This window comes from Suncus etruscus, chromosome 15 (assembly GCF_024139225.1).
Source record: "Suncus etruscus isolate mSunEtr1 chromosome 15, mSunEtr1.pri.cur, whole genome shotgun sequence".
Lineage (NCBI taxonomy): Eukaryota > Metazoa > Chordata > Mammalia > Eulipotyphla > Soricidae > Suncus > Suncus etruscus.
In genome coordinates, this window is record NC_064862.1 from 56141843 (window position 1) to 56166204 (window position 24362).

The window sequence follows — 24362 nt, forward strand, 5'->3', positions numbered from 1 at the left end:
CTTCCTTCCTTCCTTCCTTCCTTCCTTCCTTCCTTCCTCCTTCCTTCCTTCCTTCCTTCCTTCCTTCCTTCCTTCCTTCCTTCCTTCCTTCCTTCCTTTGGGGGGGAGTTTTGAGGCCACACCCAGTGACGCTCAGGGGTTAGCCCGGCTAGGTGCTCAGAAATCACTCCTGGCTTGCGGGACCATATGGGGCACAGGGGATCAAACTAAGGTCTGTCTGGGTCAGTCGTGTGCAAGGCAAGTGCCCTACCACTGCACTATCTCTCTGGCCAAATACTCAAGGCAGATCACAGGCAATGTAACAACCAGAAGCTCCATTTACTTAAGCAGAAAAGAGGGTTGATGGTCAGAGCATCCGGGCTCGCAGAAGTGACGGGAACCTAGAAGAAGAGTGCATTACTGCTCAATGCTCCAGCTTCATGTGTTCATTTGTTTGCTTTTTGTTTGGGAGTCACACCCAGCAGTGCTCAGGGTTTACTCCTGTCTCTGCACTCAGGGATCATTCCTAGGGAGCTTAAGTGACCATATGGGATGCTGGATATTGAACCAGGCCTGCCGCATGCAAGGCAAGTGCCCTTCCCGTTGTACTATGGCTCTGGCCCTATCTAAAATAAGTCTTAGTGAGATAAATCTCTCATGTCAGTAACCCCAGAGTTTGTCCTAGGATATGGAAACTTCTGACCTCCCTCCTGCAACAGAACCCTGACATTCTCTCTGCAGCTGACCACCAGCATCTCAGCCACCTTAACCATCAGTCACTGGAACCAGAGCCTCCAGCTCCCCCTGAAGGGGGCTGAATGAGTTGTCTGGCTGGTTTATGTTTCTTTTTTCTCTGGTTCAAATTTGACTTGGAAGATTCCAGTTCAAACCATCTGGTAATGAGGATGGTGATATTTACAGGCAATCCCCACTTAACCTCATGGTTAGCCTCTTGGAAATTCGGGTTACTCTTAGCAGTAAGACATTGTCTTGGTGTTGGGAGCTAGCACAGCAGTGAGGGTATACAGCAGGTGTGTGCTAATTAGAATAGTTTGATCCCCAGCAACACACAGTCCTGTTAGCAGCTCCAGGTTGGCACTGGTAGCTCCATAGGGCATAACCAAAACCATGTCCCTAGGCCCTGACCTTGGGCCCCCAGGCACCCTGAATACGACTTGGGAACATCCCTAAATGGGTGCTCAGAAGCAGATCCTTGAATCATGTCATCTTTTTGGTTTATGTCCAACAGGATTGTTTTTTTTTTTAATCAAGGCTCCAGTGAACATTCAGATAGACGTACTAACACACACAATTGTCATATACACGCATTCACACATACTTTCTCTCACACACATAACAATGCATGAAAACCCCAGTGAAAATGCAGTAGGGTCTGCAGAACAGTCACCAAAACGGATTGCTTGGCATCCCAAAGCACTCTCGTTGTCTAAGATTTAGCCTACAGTATCAGTGAACTCCAACAGGGGTTGGAGCATTAAAGTCACACCCAGGCTCCTCCTGCTGTGGATCAGCATGTCTTTAGAGCCCTGAGATAGCCTACAGGGCTGGGCATTGGCCTCCAGTGGCCTCGTGGTGGTGGCAGATGCCAGGAAGTGCTAAGGCATACCCCTGCCTGGCTCATGGAAGAATGAACAATAGGGGTCAGAGTATGAAGGGAAATAGGCCGAACCTGGTGATACTGAATGACAGAGGTGAGAGCATCCACACATACACACACACACACCTGTCTCCCAGCTCCATAGCTCCACGGTTGCCCTTATTTTATTCAATTTTTGCTTTCAGGTGGACCTGTGCTGTGGGTTCCCTAGGATGTGTGCATCACATCACACACATCCTCTCAAACACCCACTTCCACCTTCAGTCTGCTCCCCACCCTCCTAGTCTTACTCTGGGACAGAAATCCCCCAGTCATCACCACCACACCCATGCCTGCTGACAGACAGCAGTCCACCCTCTCATCTCCATATTCCAGAAATGCTTTGTCCAAGAGGCACTTGCAAGCCATGTTCATGACTTCAACACCAATAGCAAATTTCAAATCAAGTTTCAAAAATGCAGCAAGTGGGAAGTAGTGGTGCCAGTTCAAGTGCGAGTGCACACACCTGGCACACTGGTTCTATCCCCAAAAGCATTGTCAGAAGTGGTGGAAAAACACACTGGGAGCTGCACCAGAGCATCAAGGGGGTATGTCTCACTCCACCAAAACAAAAACATCAAACACTCCCTAAATCATCAGACCAGGGGGATGGAGCAATAGCACAGTGGGGAGGGTGTTTGCCTTGCATGAAACCAACCCAAGTTTGATCCATGGCATTCCATATGGTACCTTGAACACCACCAAGAGTAGTGAATCCCTGAACGCAGAGGCAGGAGTAACCCCTGAGCATTGCTGGGTATGACCCCAAAATAAAAAAATTAAAAAATTAAATCAGGTCGGGCCGGAGAGATAGCACAGCGGCGTTTGCCTTGCAAGCAGCCGATCCAAGACCTAAGGTGGTTGGTTCGAATCCCGGCCCCATATGGTCCCCCGTGCCTGCCAGGAGCTATTTCTGAGCAGATAGCCAGGAGTAACCCCTGAGCACCACCGGGTGTGGCCCCAAGACAAAAACAAACAAACAAACAACAACAAAAAAATCAGGTCAAGGAGAGAGCTCCAAGTCTGGAGCAGAAGTTTGGCAGTACCCAACCTTGGGCTCCACCTCTTACAACAAAGGATCTGCCAGTTACCAGTGTGAGGGGAAGGGTAGAGCTCTCTGGGGAGGCACCCACAAGTCACCAGACTCCACCCAAGGTCAAGTTCCAGCTGCGCCCATGTGTGAACACGCGAGTGCGCTCACAGCCCTGCACTCACCTGCGAGCTGGGCACCAGCGCCTTCCACCAGTGGCCACCCTTCACCAGGTCCACCTCGCACAGCGGCACGGACACCTTGCCGATGACACAGTGGCGCGAGAACTTATCAAAATCCAGCACGGTCAGGAGCAGGGTCCGCCGCTGAGCCTCGAGAAAGGGGATGTCGAAGGTGTAGCGCTCCTCGAACACGGGCCGCTGCGTCTTGCGCTTGACGCCCGTCTGCTTGGAGTTCTTCTGGTCGGGCAGCAGGCAGATCTTCACGTAGGGGTTGGAGTGTGCCAGGTCCTGGCGCGCGCCGTCGTGGGCCAGCGGGGGCGGCAGGTCCCGGGCCTCGATCACGCGCACCGTCAGGTGGTTATGCAGCAGGTCGTACTGCGTGCTGAAGTGCAGCATCCCCAGCTGGTACTTGGACAGGATCTCTTCGTCCGTCAGGTAGTCCACGTCGTCGGCGCTGGGGTCCACGCAGTACAGGCGTGGCTCGAACTTGCGGAAATAGTCGTCAGGGGGCACGTAGGTCCGCCGGAGTACTGAGGGCTGAACGGGCTCCTTCTTGGTGCCCAGCACGCCGAACTCGATGGGTTTAATGTCAATGAGTGGGGAGCTGGGACGCCGTGAGTCCAGACCTAGAGAGCCAAGAGGGGCGGGAAAGGGGAGTCACCATGAACACCAGGCGCCTCCAGCCATATGCACCATCTCCGAGAGTTGTCCAAGGCACACATTGCCTGAATTTGTTTATTTTGTCTTTAGGCTATACCCAATGGTGCTCAGGATTCCTTCCTTCCTTCCTCCCTCCCTCCCTCCCTCCCTCCCTCCTTCCTTCCTTCCTTCCTTCCTTCCTTCCTTCCTTCCTTCCTTCCTTCCTTCCTTCCTTCCTTCCTTCCTCCCTCCCTCCCTCCCCCCCTCCTTCCCTACCTCCCTCCCTCCCTTCCTTCCTCCCTCCCTCCCTCCCTCCCCCCTCCTTCCCTACCTCCCTCCCTCCCTCCCTCCCCTCCCTCCCTCCCTCCCTCCCCCCTCCCTCCCTCCCTCCCTCCTCCCTCCCTCCCTCCCTCCCCTCCCTCCCTCCCTCCCCCCCTCCCTCCCTCCCTCCCTCCCTCCCTCCTCCTCCTTCCTTCCTCCCTCCTTCCTTCCCTTCCTCCCTCCTTCCTTCCTTCCTTCCTTCCTTCCTTCCTTCCTTCCTTCCTTCCTTCCTTCCTTCCTTCCTTCCTGGCAGTGGTCAGGACTGATTCTTGACTCTGGAATGCTGGGCCAAGTACTGGCTTTGTGCTCAAAGATTACTCCTGGCAATGCTAAGGGCTCACTCCTAGCTCTACACTCAGGGATCACTTCTGGAGGTGCTCAGGGTACCCTGTGGAATTCTGGGGATTGAACCTGGGTCTGCTGTGTGCCAGGAAAGCACCCTCCCCACTTTCAAGCTCTCTGACTCATGAAATCCTATTATTTTCCCTGTCAAGAATAGCTGGAGGGCATTAGCGTCACCACAGGCAGCAACCCCAAGCTAAATGCAACCCTGCACTGAAGGTCAGTACCTGTGTCTCCCCCCACCAGGTACCCTGGAATGAGTGTTAACCCATTTCACAGAGCAGAAAATGCCTCCTCCAAACCATGAGAATGAAAGCCAGGAGACTCTGTCCTGGAGCCTGGTTCCAACTAGTATAGAAAAGTGCCTTCCTTGGTAAAGAAGGGCAGAGTGTTGGGGGTCACAGTCCACTCCCTCAGAGGAGCCCTGAGACTTGCGAGTCAGGAAAGGGGCCAGAAAACAGTGAGTGGGTAGGGTGTTTATTTTGTATGTGGTTAACACAAGTTTGATCTCTGGCATCCTATATGGTTCCCAGAGCTCTGCCTGGAGCAAAAAGCCAGGAGTAAACCCTGAATATGCCAGGTGTGACCCTCAAAAGAACCCTCATTAAAGAAAAAATAAAAGAGGGAGCTGGAGAGATAGCACAGAGGTAAGGCAATTGCCTTGCATGCAGAAGGATGGTGGTTCAAATCCCGGCATCCCATATAGTCCCCCGAGCCTGCCAGAAGCAATTTCTGAGTGCAGAGCCAGAAGTGACCCCTGAGCCCAGCCAGGTGTGACCCAAAAACCAAAATAAATAAATAAAAGAAGTCGAGAGTTTGGGGGATTTTCTCTTCCTTCTTCCTCCCCACTAAATCACACCATCTGCCAACTGATCAGGCCTCACTCTGTGCCCATCAGGACAACCAGGTGACTTGTTACATTCAACCTACCTTGCAGTTAGGTTAAAAGTGAGACAATCTAGGGGGCTAGAGCAATAGGACAGTGAGAAAAGTGCTTGCCTCCACGCAGCTGACTTGGGTTCTATACTCAACATTCCATATAGTTCCTGAGCACCTCCAGAACTGATTCCTTTATTTATTTATTATTTATTATTATTGGGCCACACCCAGTGACACTCAGGGGTTACTTCTGGCTATGCACTCAGAAATCGCTCCTGGCTTGGGGGACCATATGGGATGCTGGGGGATCAAACCGTGGTCCGTCAGGCTAGCGAGTGCAAGGCAGTTGCCTTACCACTTGTGCCACCACTTCGGCCCCCAGAACAGATTCCTAAGTGCAGAACTAAGAGTAAGCCCTGAGCACCACAGGGTGTGGCTTGCAAATAAAATAATAAAATAAAAAATAATAAAAGTGAGGCATTCTCTGAGCCAGAGAGATAAGACAGGGGTTAAAGAGTTTGTCTTGGGCCCGGAGAGATAGCACAGCGGTGTTTGCCTTGCAAGCAGCCGATCCAGGACCAAAGGTGGTTGGTTCGAATCCCGATGTCCCATATGGTCCCCCGTGCCTGCCAGGAGCTATTTCTGAGTAGACAGCCAGGAGTAACCCCTGAGCAATGCTGGGTGTGGCCCAAAAACCAAAAAAAAAAAAAAAGAGTTTGTCTTGCTGTGGTTGACCCAGTTTGATCCCTAGTACTAATATAATCCCCAAGGGATCACCGGGTCACTTCTGAGCAGTCAGTAATTGCACCTGGCCCAAATCTGCTTCCTTCACAATGCTGAGACAGTCTCCTAAACAAACCCAAGCTGCCTTTTTTTTCTTTTCAAAGCTGGCGCTCACTGAGTCCACAAATAACACAACTAAGCACCAGCAGCCCCTTCCAATGGGACAAGGATTACCAACCATCCACAGCCCAGTTCCCCTTTTTCCCCTGATTCCCTAAGCCCCAGAATCCCCCAGAATGACAAACATTAGCTGTTGTCTATCAATTCAGTAGAGTGATATTTCATTCTGAGCACCTCTTGGCCTGGGCACCCCTGATTTCCCCCACAACAGCTCCTGGGTACCCTAGATGCATGAGCCCTGTTGTACAATACAGATATTCCCTCCTCCCTGGTTCCACATAGTACAGGCAACTGTCACTCACAGGAGCCTGTTCGATAAAACTCAAGCTCAGTCAAGGCAAAAATCAATCCAAACTGTGACATCGGCAGCACACAGAGAAATCAGCCCAGGCCCAAATGCCTTGTCCTGGGCTCTCTCACGCTTCATCTCTGGACTTCACCCTCACATGCCTCCTGTCCCTTAGATGATTCCAGCCTTCTGCTCTTTCCTGGGGAAGCACTGCTAGGCTTTTCTTCCTGGGTTGTACTTGGGGTACTTGGGGAAGACCCTATGCTGATAATCTTGCCCATGGAAGGTACATACACATGCTCTCAGTGAATGGTAATTTAATTCACATACAAACACAGCTCAGACACTTACTGGAAATCCTCCGGGTCAAGCTGTAGGTAGATCTGGAGGTATCTGAGGATGAGCATCGCTGGTCTGGGGAGCTGGTCCGGGAAGTCAGAGGGACATCACTTGTTGTGTGGATGGAATCTCCATCCTTGTCACTGCTCCGGCTGGCCATCCTGGAAGAGGCAAAAGAGGTTCTGAGAAGTCCGAGGGACTGCCCTCAGATGACACAGTGACTGTCACTCCTGCCAGCAGTGCACTTCTACTGGTTCTGTAAATCATGCAGAATATGGCCACATGGGAAGCCACTTTGGCTGAGTCTAGGTAAGACATGCCCATCTTTAGTCTGCAAAAGACCCAGGTTATTTTCTAGAGTACCGCATTTCTTTTTTTTTTTTTTTTTTTTTTTTTTGGTGATTTTTGGGTCACACCCGGCAGTGCTCAGGGGTTTTTCCTGGCTCTGTGCTCAGAAATTGCTCCTGGCCAGCACGGGGGACCATATGGGACGCCGGGATTCGAACCGATGACCTTCTGCATGAAAGGCAAACGCTTTACCTCCATGCTATCTCTCCGGCCCCTAGAGTACCGCATTTCTACAAGTGGCTCTAGGATAGAAAGGGAATGTCCCTTATTTGCCACCAATACTGTTCTGTCCTTTATCATCTTTTAATGGACACTCCCTGAAGAGTATTCCTTCAAGGGATTTCTGGGTGGCAGAGTGACAGCTACAAAATGGCCCTGTAAATCAAAATTCTAAAGCCCATTGCTTGGAGTAAAGAAAACATGAATTAGCAGTGGTTCTCAATCCAACATACTTCCATTGAGAAAGCAAAACTGAAAAGGAAAAGCTGAAAGAAAGCAAAGCACCTTGGAGGAATAAGAGAGGATAACAATTAAGGGAAGAAGCTCAAGGCATAAAACCTTGGTTTTGGGTCCTTGGGCAAATCCCTTCTCTTACTGCCTCCGTTTCCCCAACTGTCAAGTGAGAACAATGATGCTTGTACCCACTTTATGTGTTTGCTGCGAACACAGAGTGAGTGAAATTATATAAAATGCTTGGTAAGGCACAGGTAGGTGATTAGTAAGAGAGGTGGGTGGCTAAAGATCCCCACAGTCATCAGGCTAGGGAAAGAGACTCAGGGGAGGAAGGTGTGGGAGAGCAGTGCTGTTAATAAGGAACCCCAAAGCTCTCCAGGCTGCTGACTGATTCTGTCCAAACTACACTCCCCACATGTTGACATTTAAGTCTGCCAGAGAAAAAAGCCTTGAAAAATGCACGTTTCGGGCCCGGAGAGATAGCACAGCAGTGTTTGCCTTGCAAGTAGCCGATCCAGGACCTGAGGTGGTTGGTTCGAATCCCGGTGTCCCATATGGTCCCCCGTGCCTGCCAGGAGCTATTTCTGAGCAGACAGCTAGGAGTAACCCCTGAGCAATGCCGGGTGTGGCCCCAAAAACCAAAAGAAAAAAAAATGCACATTTCACATCCAATGAAGTTTTCCAATGCGTCTTGGGCACAGGATGACAATTGATCATCTCTTCCATAATAAAGGGATCAGTGCCAGGACAGGACAGGGAAGACTGGGGAGGTGGTGGTGGTGGTGGTGGAGAGTTCTTACTCCCTATCTGTCCAAGGTGAATGCAGCAGCTTAAAGGGGCAGTGAAATAGGACCGCTCTGTGCCCAGCTCTCTCTCTCTCTTTCTCTCTCTTCTGCTCTGAGGGCAGCAGCATCACCAGGACAGGGCAGGACCAAACTGTCACAGCCCCAGGACACTCCCCACCCCTTCTGCAAAGTTCCATCTGGCATCTGGGGATGAGTTCAAAGGCCCTTGCCCCTGTGACATCTCAGCCGGGGCCTCAGACCTGGTGTAGCTCAGACCCGTGTGTGTGTGTGTGTGTGTGTGTGTGTGTGTGTGTGTGTGTGTGTCTCATACATACACACAGACACGATACAGAGACATACAACACAGCACACACATGCAACAGAACACATACATACGCACACATGAACAATGCAACAGAGCACATGTATATATGTGTGCATGAACAATCTATACCTGCTACACACATGTATATATGTGTGCATATACATGACATGACATACATGTATACATACATGCCTAGATACACACTATTGCACACATGTAGGATCACAGGCAACAGGATGTACACCCTCACACATACGCACATATACACATGTGCCCTCTTTCTGCTCACAAGTGTGCTTCTCCTTGCTCCACTTCACCTATCTGTCTCTGCTGCCCACCCAGGTGCTCGGTGCAGGGCCTTGCCTGGCTTCTCACCCATCCTGGCCCCTTCTCTCACCTTTCTCCCAGCATCTCCCATGTGGATGGTCTCCCACATCCCACCCAGAGAGGCAGCAGCAGTTTCCTCACTCTGCTTGTTTATTCCCTCCTGAGTGAATGAATGGTCTGTACACTCTTCCTGGGGCTCAAACTGACTGCTTTTGTGTCACAGCTGGGGGCCTAGCACCCCACCTGCTCCAGGCCTCAAGTTGCCTGCCTGATCTGATTAAAGGCACCTATGAAGAGCCCCAACAGTGAGCACCCAGGGCAAGCACCCACAGTGAGTACCCACTGTGAGCTGGGCTGTGCTGAGAGTTCGGTGGAGCCATGGAGTCTCCCTTCCAACAAAGCTAGCCCAACCTCATGGCAGGGGTTGAAGGGTACAAGGGGGAAGACTGGGCTAACAGAGAGAGCCCCTGCTCCCATCCCAAGTGCCCCACAGTCTGGAAGTCCTGTACAAGCCTTGCACCTAGTAGTTCCTTGTGCCTGCTGGGGGCGATGCCCTGAGCAGCTGGGGACTCGCCCAGGGGGTGCCTGTGACCAGCTCCAAACTGTCAGACCCTAGCACTGGAACATGGCCAGAAGTGACTCCCAGGCCCCCCAGCACAGCTCGGGGAGCTTCCCCTCCATAAAACAGCCTACCCGTTGCACAGCAGGTAGGGCATTTGCCTTGTATATGGCCAATGCAGGTTCAATCTCTGGCATCATAGAGGGCCTCCACACTACCATAAATGATCTCTGAACACAGAGCCAGAAGAAACCCCTGAACATTGCTGGATGTGGCCAACACAAAACAAAATAACACAAAACCCTAGGCCAGACATTGCTTCACTCTCAGGCTCAGCCTGTCCCAGAGGCCAGAGGCAGCATCCAATGTTGCTGGCTGTGCCAGACAGGTCCAGTCAAAAAAAATTGAGAAATCTGCTGCCACAGAAAGTCCTGTGGCCATCAAGGGGTTCCCCCCAACCACACACTGAAGATGGCAGCCTGCAGAGCGCTTTGTGCTCGGCCAAATGTCACTGCAGAAACTGCCGGCAAAGCTCATGCACTTGACATTTCAACTCCCCTCTTGTTTGGCAACATGCGAGTGTCTGCCTGGTAAAGAAATCTGGGCCAGCGCAAGCTGCAAAGGAGCTCTGGGAGCATTTAACCCGCCCCCTTCCCCTTTGCAGATTTTCCTCTTTGTGTTGTACATGATGTGAAGTGTTCAAACCCAGCCAAAACTCCGACACTCAAGGGCCACGCAGGTCCCAAGCTTAAGGATGCATTTGCACAGCTGCTCGGGGCCACATGAGTAGTGAAGGGCCCAGCCTCCTATGATGGTTTTTGCCCAAAACCTGCCTGCCCAAGGGAACTCCCCAACTTGCATGCTTGGCTAGCAATGAGAACCAAAACCAAGAATTGACATGGTCAGCACCTGGAGATTGAAGGTGGGAGTGGAGACCTGGTTGCCACAGTCGCTATTTGTCAGGGGGTGAGCAAAGGAAGAACCCCAACTTCTTCCCCTGATAGCCAAGTGCCCCCATATGCAGCCCAAGTTTTGGGGGCACTGATACCTGCACCACTTGTGAGTTTGTCTGGTGGAGCTACAGTCGTCAACTGGTCTGTCCCACAGTGCCAAGTGCATGTTGGACTCTGCAGTAGGATAGTGTGGGTGGGACTGACCATATGGCACTAATGCGGGGACAGGAGGAAATGGACGGGATCAAGTTTATTAGGCTCAAAGGCTTCCTATGCGCAGGCCCAGCTCAAAGCAAGTCTCAGTTTCAGCTCTAATAGAACCAGGTATGTGTTTCCAGGGAAAATCCTTTTGCTGTTTTTATTTTTGGGAACCCCAGGCATAATCCCAGGCACTGTTTTCTCCACACAGAAAAGGAGGGGCTCACATGACAGGCAGGTTGGGACAACAGTAATAGGAATGGGTCTTTTTTGTTTTTTTGTTTTGGTGGCTGTAAAGAATGAGATGTGAAGAATGAGATGGAGATACCTAAGACTGAGGCAAAGGGCAGAGAGGCTGACAGTACAGTGGGGAGGACACTTGCCTTGCAGTGACCAACCTGGGTTCAATCCCTTGCATCCCATATGGTCCCCCGAGCACTGCTAGGAGTCTAGAGTACAGATTGAGTACAGAGCCAGGAGTAACCCCTTAGCACCACCAGGTATGACCACAAAACAAACAAAAGAACATGAGGCAGAGGGGCTAGAGTAATAGTACAACAGTCAGGGCTCTTGCCTTGCTGCATCAGACACAAGTTCAATTCCTGGCATCCCCTATGGTTTCCTGGGTCTTTCGAGAAGTGATCCCTGAGCACAGAGCCAGGAGTAAGCCTTGAGCACAGCTTGGGGCAGCATTCACAATGATAAAAGAAACAGAAGCTGAGCTGAGAACTGGTCTGCAAAACTGAGCTCACCATGGCAGGGTTGAGGACAGGGACATTGGCAGGTGCTGTGAGAGTAGACACTATGTGGGGGTGGGAGTGTTGCAGGCATGAATCCTTGCTGGACTAGGAAACATGGTACCAAAGATTCAATTCACAACAGCCAAAAATGATGAGCCCGAGGGCAGAAGAGGGAGTCCCAAGTCTAAGCATGAGACTTGCAAACAGCTGACATCAGGGCTATCCCTGCACGAAACATGTTTCTTAGAGCACTATCAAGTGGGCCTTGAACACAGAGCTGAGTGTGGACTAACTCTCCCCCACCCAATAAGACAATTTTTTTTTAAGTTGATAGAGAAGAAACAGAGAGGAGCTGGGAGATGGCTCGACAGAACCAGGACTTTTCTGGATCCTAGCGGCTGGGTTCATCCCAGCACCCTGGGGTCCTCTGAGCATTTCTGGGAGCAATCCTCAAGCAGAGAATAGAGAACAGCTTCTGAGCACAGGTGTGATCCCACAAAAATGGGGGGAAGGAGAGAGAGAGAGAAAGAGAGAGAGAGAGGGGGGGGAAAGAGAATGCCCATGTCATTTGACCCCCTAAACCTCCTGGATTCAGCAAAACCTGAACGCTTTCCCTTGGTTTTCCATGACAAGATCTTGATACACACATGTACAGAGTGTGAGTGCACAACTCTAGGGGACAGGATGTCTCATGCACTTGCCTCATCTCCCACAGCAGGTTGGAAACCACTACCAACCCCGATCATGCTAAAGGCTCTCTCTTGCGTGTCCTGGGATGTCAGTCACAGGCTACAAGAGAAATGACTACCTAAAACACTAGGACAGAGCTAGAGCAATAGCACAGTGGGGAGGGCGTTTGTCTTGCATGCAGCCAATCCAGGTTAAGTCCTGGCATTCCATATAGTCCCCTGAACCTGCCAGGGGTAATTTCTGAGCGCAGAACCAGGAGTAACCCCTAAGCACTGCTGGATGTAGCTCAAAAATCAAAACAAAAAGAAAAGACTCCAAGACAGACGCTGCATTGAGTTTCCACCTGCAGCCCATCTGGAGGCCATGAGTGCTTTTTGTTCTCCCCTGGATTCCCTGGCTCTGTCTGGGCCCTGGGATCACAGGCAGAAAACACGAGATGCTTTTTTCTTGCCTCTGGAGCGGAAACCTGGCAGCAGACAAGCAGCTGCCGGAGGTCTGGTCTGTCAAACAGAAGCTTATTAATGGCTTTTTTTCCCTTGAGTGAATAAAAATCCTGCCCTCGTGGAGCTGGGATTCTTCCGAGCGTGGATTAAAAGACGCCAACTGGACAGTGCCAACCTCTGCCTGAGGGCACTACAGACATGATGCTGCCCTGTTTGTGGGCTGCTCTAACAAAATATCTCGACTACACTTAACTCCAGGATTTGTGCTCCAACCACAACAGTAAAGCAGCTCAGGCTTTTATTTCTTTCTTTTGTTTGGGGGGCACACTCAGCAGCACTCAGGAGTTACTCCTGGCTCTGTGCTTAGAAACCATTCCTAGCAGCTCAGGGATCAAACCTGGGTCTGCCTTGTACAAGATAAATGCCCTCCCCTCTGAGTTATCACTCTAGCCCCTTTGGACATTTTCTTTCCCTCATCAGAAAGAGTCTCTAGCTGTACCTCAGAATCACAGAAATAAAGGCTGGAGCCAAAGCATAGTGAGTAAGGCGCTTGCCTTGCACACACTTGACCCAGGTTCAATCCCTAGCACTCCATTCAGAGTCTCTGAGCCCTACCAGGGGTGATCCCTGAGTTCAGAGCCAGGAACAAACACTGAGCACCACTGAGTGATCACCCCCAAACAAAAAGGTGACCCTTTCATAGGAATGAATCCTGAATCAGGAGCCAAGCATCCTCTAACTATTGATGCTCCATATCACATATCAAAATTCTCAGATGACGAAGCCGAGTGCTAAGCAGAGGCGAGGGCCTGGAAGAACAGCTCAGAAAGCCTGTCTTGTGGCTGTGTGGTCACGAGTTTGATCCCTGGGCCACTCCATGTGCCAAGCACAATTCTGACACCTGTGCTGGCTGTGATCCCCAGCGTGCCACAAGTGATTGTTAGCCACACACAACACACACAACACATCACAGGCAGGTGCAAGATAGCACCCACACTTAAGGGGAGCAGCTCCAGTGAGCACCACGACGAGATGTGTGAGTGCTGTGGCCAGAGTGTGACTTCTAATGAGCAAGGAGTGAAGACACAGCAAATATCCCCCCTGGCGGGGAGTGCGCCCCCTGGTGGGCACCTGCACAAACACCTTAGTTAGGGAAACACAAGCATCAATGAGTGCTGTGAGCACAGCTCAGCACGCGCCTGCAACAGCTGAGAATGAGGTGTGAGGGCCTCCAATCATCGCGACACCAAAGGGGGACAGATATAACACTTCTGGGTCTGGCCCCAAACTACAGACTAAAAACTGCAAAAGATAAAACCAAAACAGAGTGAAAAGAATCACTAACACTCACAGCATCAGGACCTTTAATACTTCCCCTCCTGTGCTCAATCATGCAAGCCCCACAATCCTGCGAGAAGAGTGTATGTGTGTTTGTGTGGATGTGTGTGAATTCATCGCCTCATAGATGCTAGGTGTGCTCTCCACTGTTGAACTGTGGGTTGTCAGAGATGGCTCAACAGGCTGGAACTTATGCTTTGCGTGCAGAGCCGCAGGTTCAATCCCTAACACCTTCTGCTCCTCAGTATTATACCTGAGCACTGAGCTGGGAGTAAGCTCTGAGCAAGCACCAAACAATAAAGCCAAATATTTTTTTTAAAGGGAATGCTGGAGCAATAGCACAGCAGGGAAGGCATTTGCCTTGCATGTAGCTGACCCGGGTTCTATCCCTGGCATCCCATATGGTCTGCTAGGAGTGATTTCTGTGCACAGAGTCAGGAGTAACCACTGAGTGCTGCTGGATTTGGCCCAAAAATCAACCAACAAACAACAATCCCTGTGGTACCACCTCCCTTAAACACATCCATGTTTTTATCCCCATTTTACAATCAGGTCATGAAGGCCCAGAGAGATTAAGTAAGCCACTTCTTCCAAGGTGACAGAATTTGAAAGTAGGAGCTAATTTATTGTTAAATTCACATAGTTGATACAGAGCCATTCAGCTAGGGGAGTCCTTGACACTTCTAGAAAGACAATAATCAGAAAATGCCCTGAGGCTGGAGGGAAAGGGAAGCTGCTAGAGACTTGTAGAATGTCAAACAGAGAAAGCAGGAGGTTCTCTCTCTCTCTCTCTCTCTCTCTCTCTCTCTCTCTCTCTCTCTCTCTCTCTCTCTCTCTCTCTCTCTCTCACTCACTCACTCTCACTCTCTCTCTCTCTCTCTCTCTCTCTCTCCTTCCCTCCTTCCCTCTTAGAATGAGTGAGAAGTTGCTTCTGCTGCTTCCCAACCCATGCCCTCCACAGCTCCTGGTGCCCTATGCCCACTCAGCCTCTGACCATGCTCCCCTGACAGCCCAGAGAGGTGGGCCCGACACGTGGCTGAGACACTTCAAAAGCACGTTCCCAAAATATCCGAGCGTCTGGCAGATGGAGATGTTGTGTGCGGGCGCGGGAGGAGAGCAAATTGGAAATAAAATGCAAGATGCCAGCGAGAACATCAACAGCGTTGGAGGACAGGATGGAGCCTACGGGGGCGGGACAGTGGGGGGCTTCTCTGCACCCACTGAACATTTCATCCAGACCGGCAAAAAGACACTTATTCCTTTCTTCTGGCTGCCCTTGCAACAGGCATTTCCTGAGCATCTGGTAGGAGCTGAGCATTCTACAGGTGCTCAGGATCAGGGCTGAGCCTCACTGGGACAGAATCCTCCCAAGGAAGGACTCAATAGAGAGGATCACAGAATCTCCTTCTAGCTGAGCCCTGGATCCTGAAAAGCAACCTCAGTGCAGTAAGGTCTGAGCAAGTCCTTTTCCTCTGGTACAAACTGGCTCTGGGACAGAGCTGGCTACAACCAAACCGATCATCAGCTATACCAAAGAAAACTGGATGGCCAAAGGAGTCTCACATCGTAAGCCGATCAAGCCCAGGGATGCAGCGGGTGAGGGGGGTCAAAAAGAGAGAGACAAGACCAGGTTAGCAATATTCCAGCAACTCCAAAAAAAGACACACACATATACGCACACACACACACATGCACACACATGTCTGAAGGTCCAATGCCCTCCCTAGAAGATGCCTCTCTTCCCAATACACCAGCTAACCAGGACTTACATCCAGGGAGGCGTCTGGGCAGGGAACGGTCCCAAGATCTCCACCTCATCCTCATTCGATTGGCAACAGCTGGACTCATAGCATTTCTGACAGCAGTGCCGGCATGTCCAGCGACAGAGCAGCAGGTCGGAGATTCTGGAAAGAAAACCCTGAGGGGAGGAAGCACAAAAAAAGACCCGAAATGACCAGCAGCCCAGCTGACCCACGCTGCCTGCTCTGCCTGGCTCGAGGCTGATCAGGAAGTGGCCCTAAAAGTGGCTGGGCACGGCCTTCCCCAGCGGTGAGTGGTGTCAGCTACACACAGACAACGCGGTTCCCCGCAACACACAGTGAATCCGCCTGGGTCTTTGTGAATACTCAGCCAGAAAGAAAAATAAATAAAATCAAAAGAAGTGTTTGGTTTTCTTAAATCATTCCAGGGAAGGAAAAAGGAAACAGGTCAGGCAAAGGGATGAAGTATGGGTTGGGGAGGAGGGAAAATACTTTCCACGGGGGTCTCCCTCCCACCTCCAAATCACCCTCTCTTCTCCCCTCCAGGGAAAAAGGCACAAAATCTGGGGGAAGGGGTGATCTGCAATGCCAATCTTGCATTGTTTCCTAGTCTACATCCTGCACCCTGCCAAAGGGACTTCAGAGGAAAAGCAAAGCTGCCTTTCTGGCAGAGACAACCCGGCCGATTGCTGATAGCCAAGGGCAGCCCTGAATGAACCCACCTCATTTAGTGGTTCCAACTGCCCTTTTAGAGATCCGGATCAAGCCCAGGGATGCAGCGGGTGAGGGGGGTCAAAAAGAGAGAGACAAGACCAGGTTAGCAATATTCCAGCAACTCCAAAAAAAAGACACACACACATACACGCACACACACACATGCACACATACACACACATACGCACATATGTCCCCAGCCATGCTGCATTCCACTTACCATCCTGGGAAGGGGGCAGATGACTCACTAACCAGGTGTCACCGCCTTCCTGTTGCTGGTAGCCTCCTGGCTAACCAGCACCGAGTAAATGGGCAACTCGAGCATTTCGATGTGATCTGCAGTGTGTGCTGCTATGAATCAGAGCGGGTGGCTAGATAGTCATGCTACCCAATGCAGCCACACTTGTGAGGCGCAAACAGAAATACAGGCATGGGGGGGGGGGGAAGCATCCTCTGCAGAAATCGCCGGGAAGCCGATAGAAAAGACATGACTGAGGCTCAGGCAGGCAGGCAGTGGAAATCAAATGGTCCCCCCTCCCCAGCCCTGCCTTCCTAGTCTTTTCCAATGGTGAAGGGGAGTGGGGTGGGCTGCCTATGATCACCCAAGAATAGAGAGAGTTCCAAAGGGCAGCAGAACCTGTCCTGGGAGAAGGGAAGGGTTGCTTCCTTCCTTAGCCTTCCCCATCACAGATGTTCCTCTCCCTCCTCCTTTCAGTGTTTCCAAGTGAGGCAGAGATGTCCCAGGAAGTGAGGAGGGAAGGCACACCATCGAGGGCAGAAATGGGCTCTCCACTCAGAACTGAGGCCAGAGAAAGTTTCTGTCTGTCTTCTGGTTCTCTGGCAGGCAGGAAAAAGTCACCGCTTTGCCTCCTTCTAGCCCTCAGAACCCCCATATTCCTTGCAGACAAGAGTACAGGTCCACTCCGTGGGGACCTGCAGTTTCCAGCTAGAATGGACATGTGGTCCTAATTCTGCACCCCCCCCCCCCATTTCCCAGGTGCCTTTGTTTATAGTTGGCATCCTGCTTTCCCAATCTGCTCCTGGTATTGTTTCCTTGGCAGGAGATTTTTGAAAAAGTGGGAAGAAAAAAAAGTGAATTCATTCATAGAAAAAAAACCTTTCTTTTTTTTCTTCCTCAGTAAATAGTCACAAAGGTAGTTCAGAGGCAGCTTAAAATTCTAAATAATCAATTGGGTGAGGCTATGGCTGGGAACCAAGGAGGATATGGAGTGCAAACTCTTAGAGTTCAAACTGGAAAAAGAGCAAAGAACCTGGGGTCAGAGTGATAGCACAGCGGAGAGGATGCTTGCCTTGCATGTGGCCAACCCAGGTTTGATCCCCAGAATCCCATATGGTTCCATATTTGAGCTCACCAGGAATAATTTCTGAACGTAGAGTCAAGAGTAACCCTGGGCACCTCTGGGTGTGTCCCACAAAAGGGAAGTTGGACACGGCTGATGGGGGGGGGGGCTGTGCCCTTATCTCCCCAGTGGACAATCATGTAACTGAGCCAGTCAGTGGCCATTATGAACATCAGTGTGTCCTTTCATTAATGGGGGCTAAGCAAGGACATGGGAGGCAGAGATGTACTGCCCAACTGTCCTGAACAGAGCAGCCAGAAGCGATGCCTCCATGGGTAAAGGGACACCTGAACAGCCTTAACCCACCCCTGCCTCTACCCTCAAGTCTCTCAGTGGAGAAAGGTGGTAAAAGCAAACCAAGAGGATCAGGGACTGGCAGGAGCCATAGCACAGGATAGAGGGTACCTGCCTTTAAGGAGGCCAACTTGGTTTGATCCCCAGCATCTATATGGTTCCCTTCCAGGAATGATTTCTGAATGCAGAGCCAGAAACCTCATCTAACCTCTGAGTGCCACCAAGCAGGCCTCCCTCAAAAACAAAAGAGGATTAGGAATAAGATTACGGGGGTCTGTGCTTTGCCAAGATTTGGGGGGGGGGGGTCAAGAGAAAATAGGCCAAAGAGAGTCAAGCATGCTGCAATACTCCACTTGCATCTTGTGGAACCCACACTTAGAACTGACTCAAGTCAGAAGAAACCAAGGAACTAGGGTCTAGGAAAATGGGGCCTTGGGAGAGCCCTGACATGCAGGCCATGCTGCCAGGTCAGCTGGCCCTCCAGCCAGGAATAGTGGGTTCATCTCTGCCAGATTACAAAAAGTCAGAGGAGAGGGAGGCAGGAGAGACAACACAGTAGGGAGGGGCGTTGGCAATGCCAGGACAGTTCAGCTCCTGGATGGGGGGGATGGGGAGCGGGGGGACCCAGGGTGGTTCTGGGGACAATTGCCTCACATGCAACCAAGCCCAGGTCAATCCTCCAGCACTACACATGGTCCCTTGAGCACTGGCAGGAGTGACCCCTAAGCACAAAGCCAGGAGGAAGTCCGGAGCACTGCTGGTGTGGCCCAAAAGCAACAAAGAAAAGAACTAAGCTGGCTCTGGACAAGAACTGGGTGTGGAAAGGGGTAATGTGGTATGCATGACACCCTCCCAGTGACAGCACGGCAAATCACAGTGGGAGAAGGAAAGGTGTCTGTCATAGAGTAAGGTTGGGCCAGGAGGGAAAACAGGGACATTGGGGAAGGGAAGGGAACTCTAATAAAAGAAAGGGGACAGACACTGGAGAAGGGATGGGTATTCCAACACTATATGACTGAAACTCAATCATGAATAACTTTGTAAACCACGCTGATTCAATAATTTTTTTTTCCAAGAAAGAAAGAAGCTGAAGAGAGATCCTACAGGACTTGCCTCACATGATGGACCAAAACCTGGAGTGAGCCCTGAGCACCACAGGTTGTGGTCCTCTAACCAAAAAGTCACAGGAAGGTGAACACAGCTGGACTTAGGCAAAAAAGATCAGGAAGTGCTGTCAGTGGCTACCAATAAAGTCTTATTGGCACATGACAGCGCCCACCCACCTCCCCTCTCCTCTCAGGGCAGGTTGACCAGCACATTCAGGACTGGAATACTGGTGACAGACCAGGTAGCTCTCCAAGGCAGAGAACCAACCACCAGCCCCTCCACAGAAAGCACCCCGCCTCCCCACTAGGAGCTTCAAAAATCTCCTCCCCTCGTAGCCACCAGCCCCCCCAAACCCCCGTGACCTTCCCTGAACTTGAAAAGCGAACCTGGTGCAGAGGGGAGTAGGAGGGGCGTTGGCAACGCCAGGACAGTTCAGCTCCTGTCTGGAGGGGCTGGGGGGCTAGAGGGGGAAACCCAGGGTGGTCCGGGGAGAAGTGAGCTCGGAGACACCCCGATAACGTGCGGGTCTCCAGTCCCCGTACAAGGCGGCTCGGGTCTGCCTAGGTGACCTTGGCGCAGCCCCAGGGCGCACGGACTCCCCGGGTTCTGTGCCCTCGCCCCCCACGATGCTGGGATCGGATTTCAGCTCCAGGATTTCGATGGGGACTTTCTCCCGGGTAGTGGGGAAAGCGCAGCGCGCCGAGCGCGAATCCCCGGCCCATCGCAATCGTGCCAGGGGTGCTCTGCCCTGCGCCCCCCGCCCCGCCGCCTCGGCGAGGCCACGTCCTTGTCCCTGGCGAGTCTGGCGGCTGCCTCCGGCTCGCTCCACCGGCCCATTAGCCGGAGCCATCACCAAGGCAACGCCGGCCGGCGCGCCCCTCCCCAGACTTGGGGTGCAGGGGGAGGGGAGTCGGCCCACTTCCAGGCGCTTCCCCCGGTACCGGCGAGCGGGTGGAGTCCGGCGGGGCCCTCCCTGCCCGCTGCCGGGATTGCGGGGTCCCCACCCCTTTCTCCCGGACACCCAGCTAACTAGCTCTCCGCCAGCCGGCCCGGGTGTCCGCTGCGCCCAGGGAGAAAAGCCTTTCCTCCCGGCAAGTTGGTGGGAGTGTGCCGGGGGTGCCGCCCCTTCCCCAGGGCGTGCCCGCGGGCCGTGCCCCCCAGCCCTACCTGGATGTACGCCATCTTCGCCCGCGCGTACTCACTCGGGCCCGGGCATGGCGCCGCCACGGCCACTTTGCCCTCGCCAGCAGGGGCGGGTGGGGTGGCGGGGAGGGGAAGGCAGAGGGGGACGGTCAGAAGGAACCAGGCAGCCGGTGGTGGGGTGGGGTGGGGTGGCCCCGGACGTGACTGGCGAGGCTGATGAGATGAGACGAGACGCGCCCTCCCCGTCCTCGCCTTCCCCAGCGTGCGGACTCCGGGGTCGGGGCCGCTCCCCGGTGGGAGGACGATCGGACGCCCGCCGAGCGCCCCAGGGCCGCGGCCTGGCCGGAGCTCCTCACTGGCTGCCCGGAGGCCGGGGCGCCCGGGAGGCGGAGGAGGGGACAGGCTGGGGAAGGGGTTGGAGGGGGGCGGCGCGCGATCAGGGGTCAGCCCGGGCGATCTCTCGAAAGGGGGGGCCCCACCGCACCGCCACCTGCGGGCCCCGCCTGCTCTGGAGCGTGGAACCCCAAGCGCTCTGCCCACCCACCAACCCTCTCCCAGACCCGCTTGGCAAAACTTTACTCCAGTCCCACCCACCGCGCCTAGACAGTTGCGGGGAGCCGACGCATCTATTCAACGCATGGGCGCCTCCCGTGAAGGCTGGGGTGCGGGGGCGCCCCGGAGAGGGGTGACAGCCGGCTGGGAGGGTTTGCGCCCCGCAAGGGCAACAACGCCTTTACCCCAAGCTCACCCCGACTGCGCCCTGGGCGCAACAGGTCTGGCGCGGGGCGGCCCGGCAGCACCACCCAGCGTCCAGTTGGATGTTTGCACGCCTCGGCCGGCGAGGGTGCGCCCCGGGACCTGTGCGCTCAACCTGTCGCGCTGGTCTACGAGGCTGAAACTAGGGGTGAGGGCATGTGGGAGCCTGGGAGATAGAACAGCGAGTGCCTTGCACGCGGCCAACCCGGGTTCGGTCCCCTGGGCGCCTCCAGGTGTGATTCGTGAGTGTAGAGTCAGGAGGAACATCTAGGCACTATTGGGCATGGCACTCAACACCCCAAAAAGGTGACCTGGAGTCCTCCCCACACCCATCTTGCCTCAAGGCCACAGCTGAAGCTGGGGTGAGGAGTGATGCTGCATCCTTTCTCAATTCCTAGCAGCAGCTGCAAACCAGCTTCCTTCTCGTGCTTTGCACCTCGCAGCGCTGGTTTTGTCCTAAAAATGACATGAACCCTCTGTCCTGCTTCTTCTGAGCCGGTTTTGGGAACGACTGAGAAAATGCAAAGTGGGGTCTCCAAAGATCACCAGATGCCCACTAGCCTGATTCGGTCCCCAGCTTGAGTTATGAGCTAAGTTTCAGATATTTCCATGAAGCGCATGGCGCAAAGTTACCTGACGCTTCCCATGCACTGGAGGCTCCTCCATGACCGCAGCTACTCTTTCACTGTACCCTCTAGGCTTCCAGGCCCGCGCCTCCAAACACACACTCAGCCAGCCTTCGCTCCCCCTAACTTTCGAAGGGATACCCTGTGGTGACTTCATTTTCTAGATAAGGAGGCCGAGGCACGAGGGCTGGCAGCGGGCCTTCTTCCTCTGTCTATGCACTGCCCCATGGTGTTCTTCGTTCCGGCAAGTCTGAAAGGAGAGGTGCCATGCAGCACTGACCTACGGGTGCTCCTTAGATAGACTTGATGGAAGTGAAGAAGAGCACCCGGGAAGAACAACTCTTCGTTATCAAGCGGTATGCAAAGCTGTTTCCAATCTTTTGCAACCTTTTCTCATCATTGGGCCCAGGAAAGGGTTAGGTGAGAAAATAAAAGATGCATGAAGGGGTGACATGACCTGCTGTGGGTCTGGGTGTACAGTGAGGAGAAACTAGGGTTCCCACCAGATTCTTTCCTGCTACACATTCTTGGGCCTCAGGTTGCCAGACATAAGCAGCTGTCTGTGTAAGTCTATGTCTGACTGTGTATCTATCTGTGTCTATGTCTATGTCTATATATGTGTTTGTGTGTCTGTGTGTCTAAGTCTTTGTGTCTGTGAGCTGTTGCCCACCAGTCTGCAACAAGGTCTTCTTGCCCTAGTCCAGTAGGAAGTGCCCTGAGGCTGCGTGAAGGTCATGCAGTGAATCAATGGCTGGAACTAAGTGAGCGATAATAAACCTGGGCCTCGGACCTGGGCTGCTGCCTTTGAAACTGTTTCCTCCTGCCATGGATTCCGAGGAAGGAGGCAGAGAAACCCAATTCAGTTTTGCTCAATTGGAGAGGATTTCTGGGCTCATGAATTGGAACGTTGAAGGGCAAATCCTACAAGCATGGATGGATTTGGGATGTCAAGGAAGCTGTGAAGAACCCTCTCTCCTTTCCATGTCTTCCACAGCACCCCATCACTGGGTTTTCTTTTTTCCTGGGAGTAGGTTTGCTTCCCACAGCAACAGAAAAATAGCCATGTGCGGCCCTAAGCTTATAGGTGTTTTAGCCTCTGGTGTTCCCCAAGGAAAAGAAATTTCCAATGAAATTGGGAGGGACCATTTGAGGTTTCCCACTGGGGACCAGGAGCTGGTGCCCAACAAGTCCCTCAGAGGTTTGTGGGCATCATAAGCCAGCATGCCAGGAGACTACAGAGGGGAAATATTCCTCCTACAGTGCTGAACTTTGAAAGAGAGGATCCAGCATTCAGACTTGAAAACTCAGGGACACTCAGAACTCAGGAGAGGAGACTTGCTCAACACCTGGTGGCACTATTGAGATCAGGTCATCCACAGCTATCACAACCCCTGGTCTCTCACCATCTCCCCCTCTCCCATGTTTCAGCCCTGATGGAGAATGCAGACAGGCACAGAGCCATAATTCTCTCTTGGGGTGGGGAGGTTCTTAAGAAGGCAGGATGGGGGATTGGGCAGAGCAATAGCACAATGGGTAGGGCATTTGCCTTGTACACAGTTGACCCAGGTTCAATCCCCAGCATCCCATATGGTCCCCTGAAACTGCCAGGAGTAATTTCTGGTGCAGAAGTAACTTTCTGGAGCCAGGAGTAACTCTTGAGTGCCATCCAGTGGGGCCCCCAAACAAAACAAACAAACAATAACAGATGAAGAAAGCAGTCCAATGGTTCAAGCACTTGCCTTGCAGGTGGCTGACCTCAGATCAATCCTTGGCACTGCAGGGTCCCATGAGCACCACCAGAGTGATTCATGAGCACAGAACTAGTAATAGCCTCTTAATAATGCAGGGTATGCCTGTCCCCCAAGAAAAACAGTGCTGCACCGAGAGATGGTACAAAGGGTCAGTGCATACAGCTGATGGTGGCAGGTTCCTGGCACCATCGGGTTCCCATGAGCACTGCAGGGAGTAACCCCTGTTTACTGAGCCAAAAATAGCCTCTGATGACTGCCAGGTGTATCTCAAACTCATTTCCCAATCCCCAAAAAATTGGGGTTGAAGAGAGAGAGAGTACAAGGGTTAAAGCACTTGCCTTGCAAGTGGCTGACATGGATTCAAACTCCAGCACCTCATCTGGTCCTCTGAGTATCACTAGGAGGAACTCCCAAGTACAGAGCCAGAAGTAGTCCCCAAGCACTCCTAGGTGTGGTCCCAAAACAGAAAATAGGAAGGTAGGGGGATGTGGGCATATAGTCCACAGACCTCCCTCCCATCACGCACTGTAATTCAGGGTACCTGGGACTTCCGTTTCAGCCAGACAGCTGGCTTCTCTCATCTTCTTAGTCATTTATTTATAAGAATGCAGGTTACCAACCTGCACCCAGTCCCTGATTGAGCTGTGTCCAGATCCCAGGGAAGTGCTTTGAAAGTCCAGGCTCCAGGCTCATGATAGAATTGGTCTGGGCAGAAAAAGGGCAGCCATGGTGCAGTTCTGAATGTGCCCTCACAGTGGCTTCTACTTCCCAGGAGGGATGCTTAGCAAAAGAGAGCCTCAAGTGTAGACTTGAGCAAGTGTGGACTGAGCAAGTATGGACTCAGAGTCAGAGCACTAGGGGCATGAGAAGCATATCTCAAAGCCTCCCAGGAGCTTCATTTTTTCTCATTTGCAGAATGGGTCTAATGCTTCCCAGAGCAACAGAGACAGCTGGCCTAGGAAGTTCTAGTGCCTGATGCATGAGTAAGTTTCTCATGCCTGCCTGTCACCTAAGCCTACTTCTGCTGGAAGGGAAGAGGTAGGGATAAGGTGGGCCTGGATCTAGGCCGGGCTGCCTCCCACTCCAGCTTCAGGCTGTGAGCAATGAGACACTTGCAGTCCTGTGACCCAG

The 24362-nt window shown here is 52.5% G+C and overlaps 1 protein-coding gene across 3 annotated transcripts in view; it reads right to left on the minus strand.

Annotated features, from left to right (window-relative positions):
* Positions 1-20200, minus strand: part of SYT17 (synaptotagmin 17) — a 60302-nt gene extending 40102 nt beyond the window's left edge. Inside the window, exons 1-5 of one of the 3 annotated variants that reach the window (XM_049789167.1) lie at positions 20123-20200; positions 16202-16224; positions 15489-15637; positions 6573-6721; positions 2852-3474 (exon numbers count right to left, since the gene is read on the minus strand). In XM_049789167.1, coding sequence (XP_049645124.1) covers positions 2852-3474; positions 6573-6721; positions 15489-15490 — 774 coding nt within the window. In that variant the 5' untranslated portion in view covers positions 15491-15637; positions 16202-16224; positions 20123-20200. Of the gene's footprint in view, positions 1-2851; positions 3475-6572; positions 6722-15488; positions 15638-16201; positions 16225-16413; positions 16504-20122 lie in introns of those variants that run through there. The other 2 variants (XM_049789166.1, XM_049789168.1) reach the window with 2 other exon arrangements.
* Positions 20201-24362: the final 4162 nt, after the last annotated feature.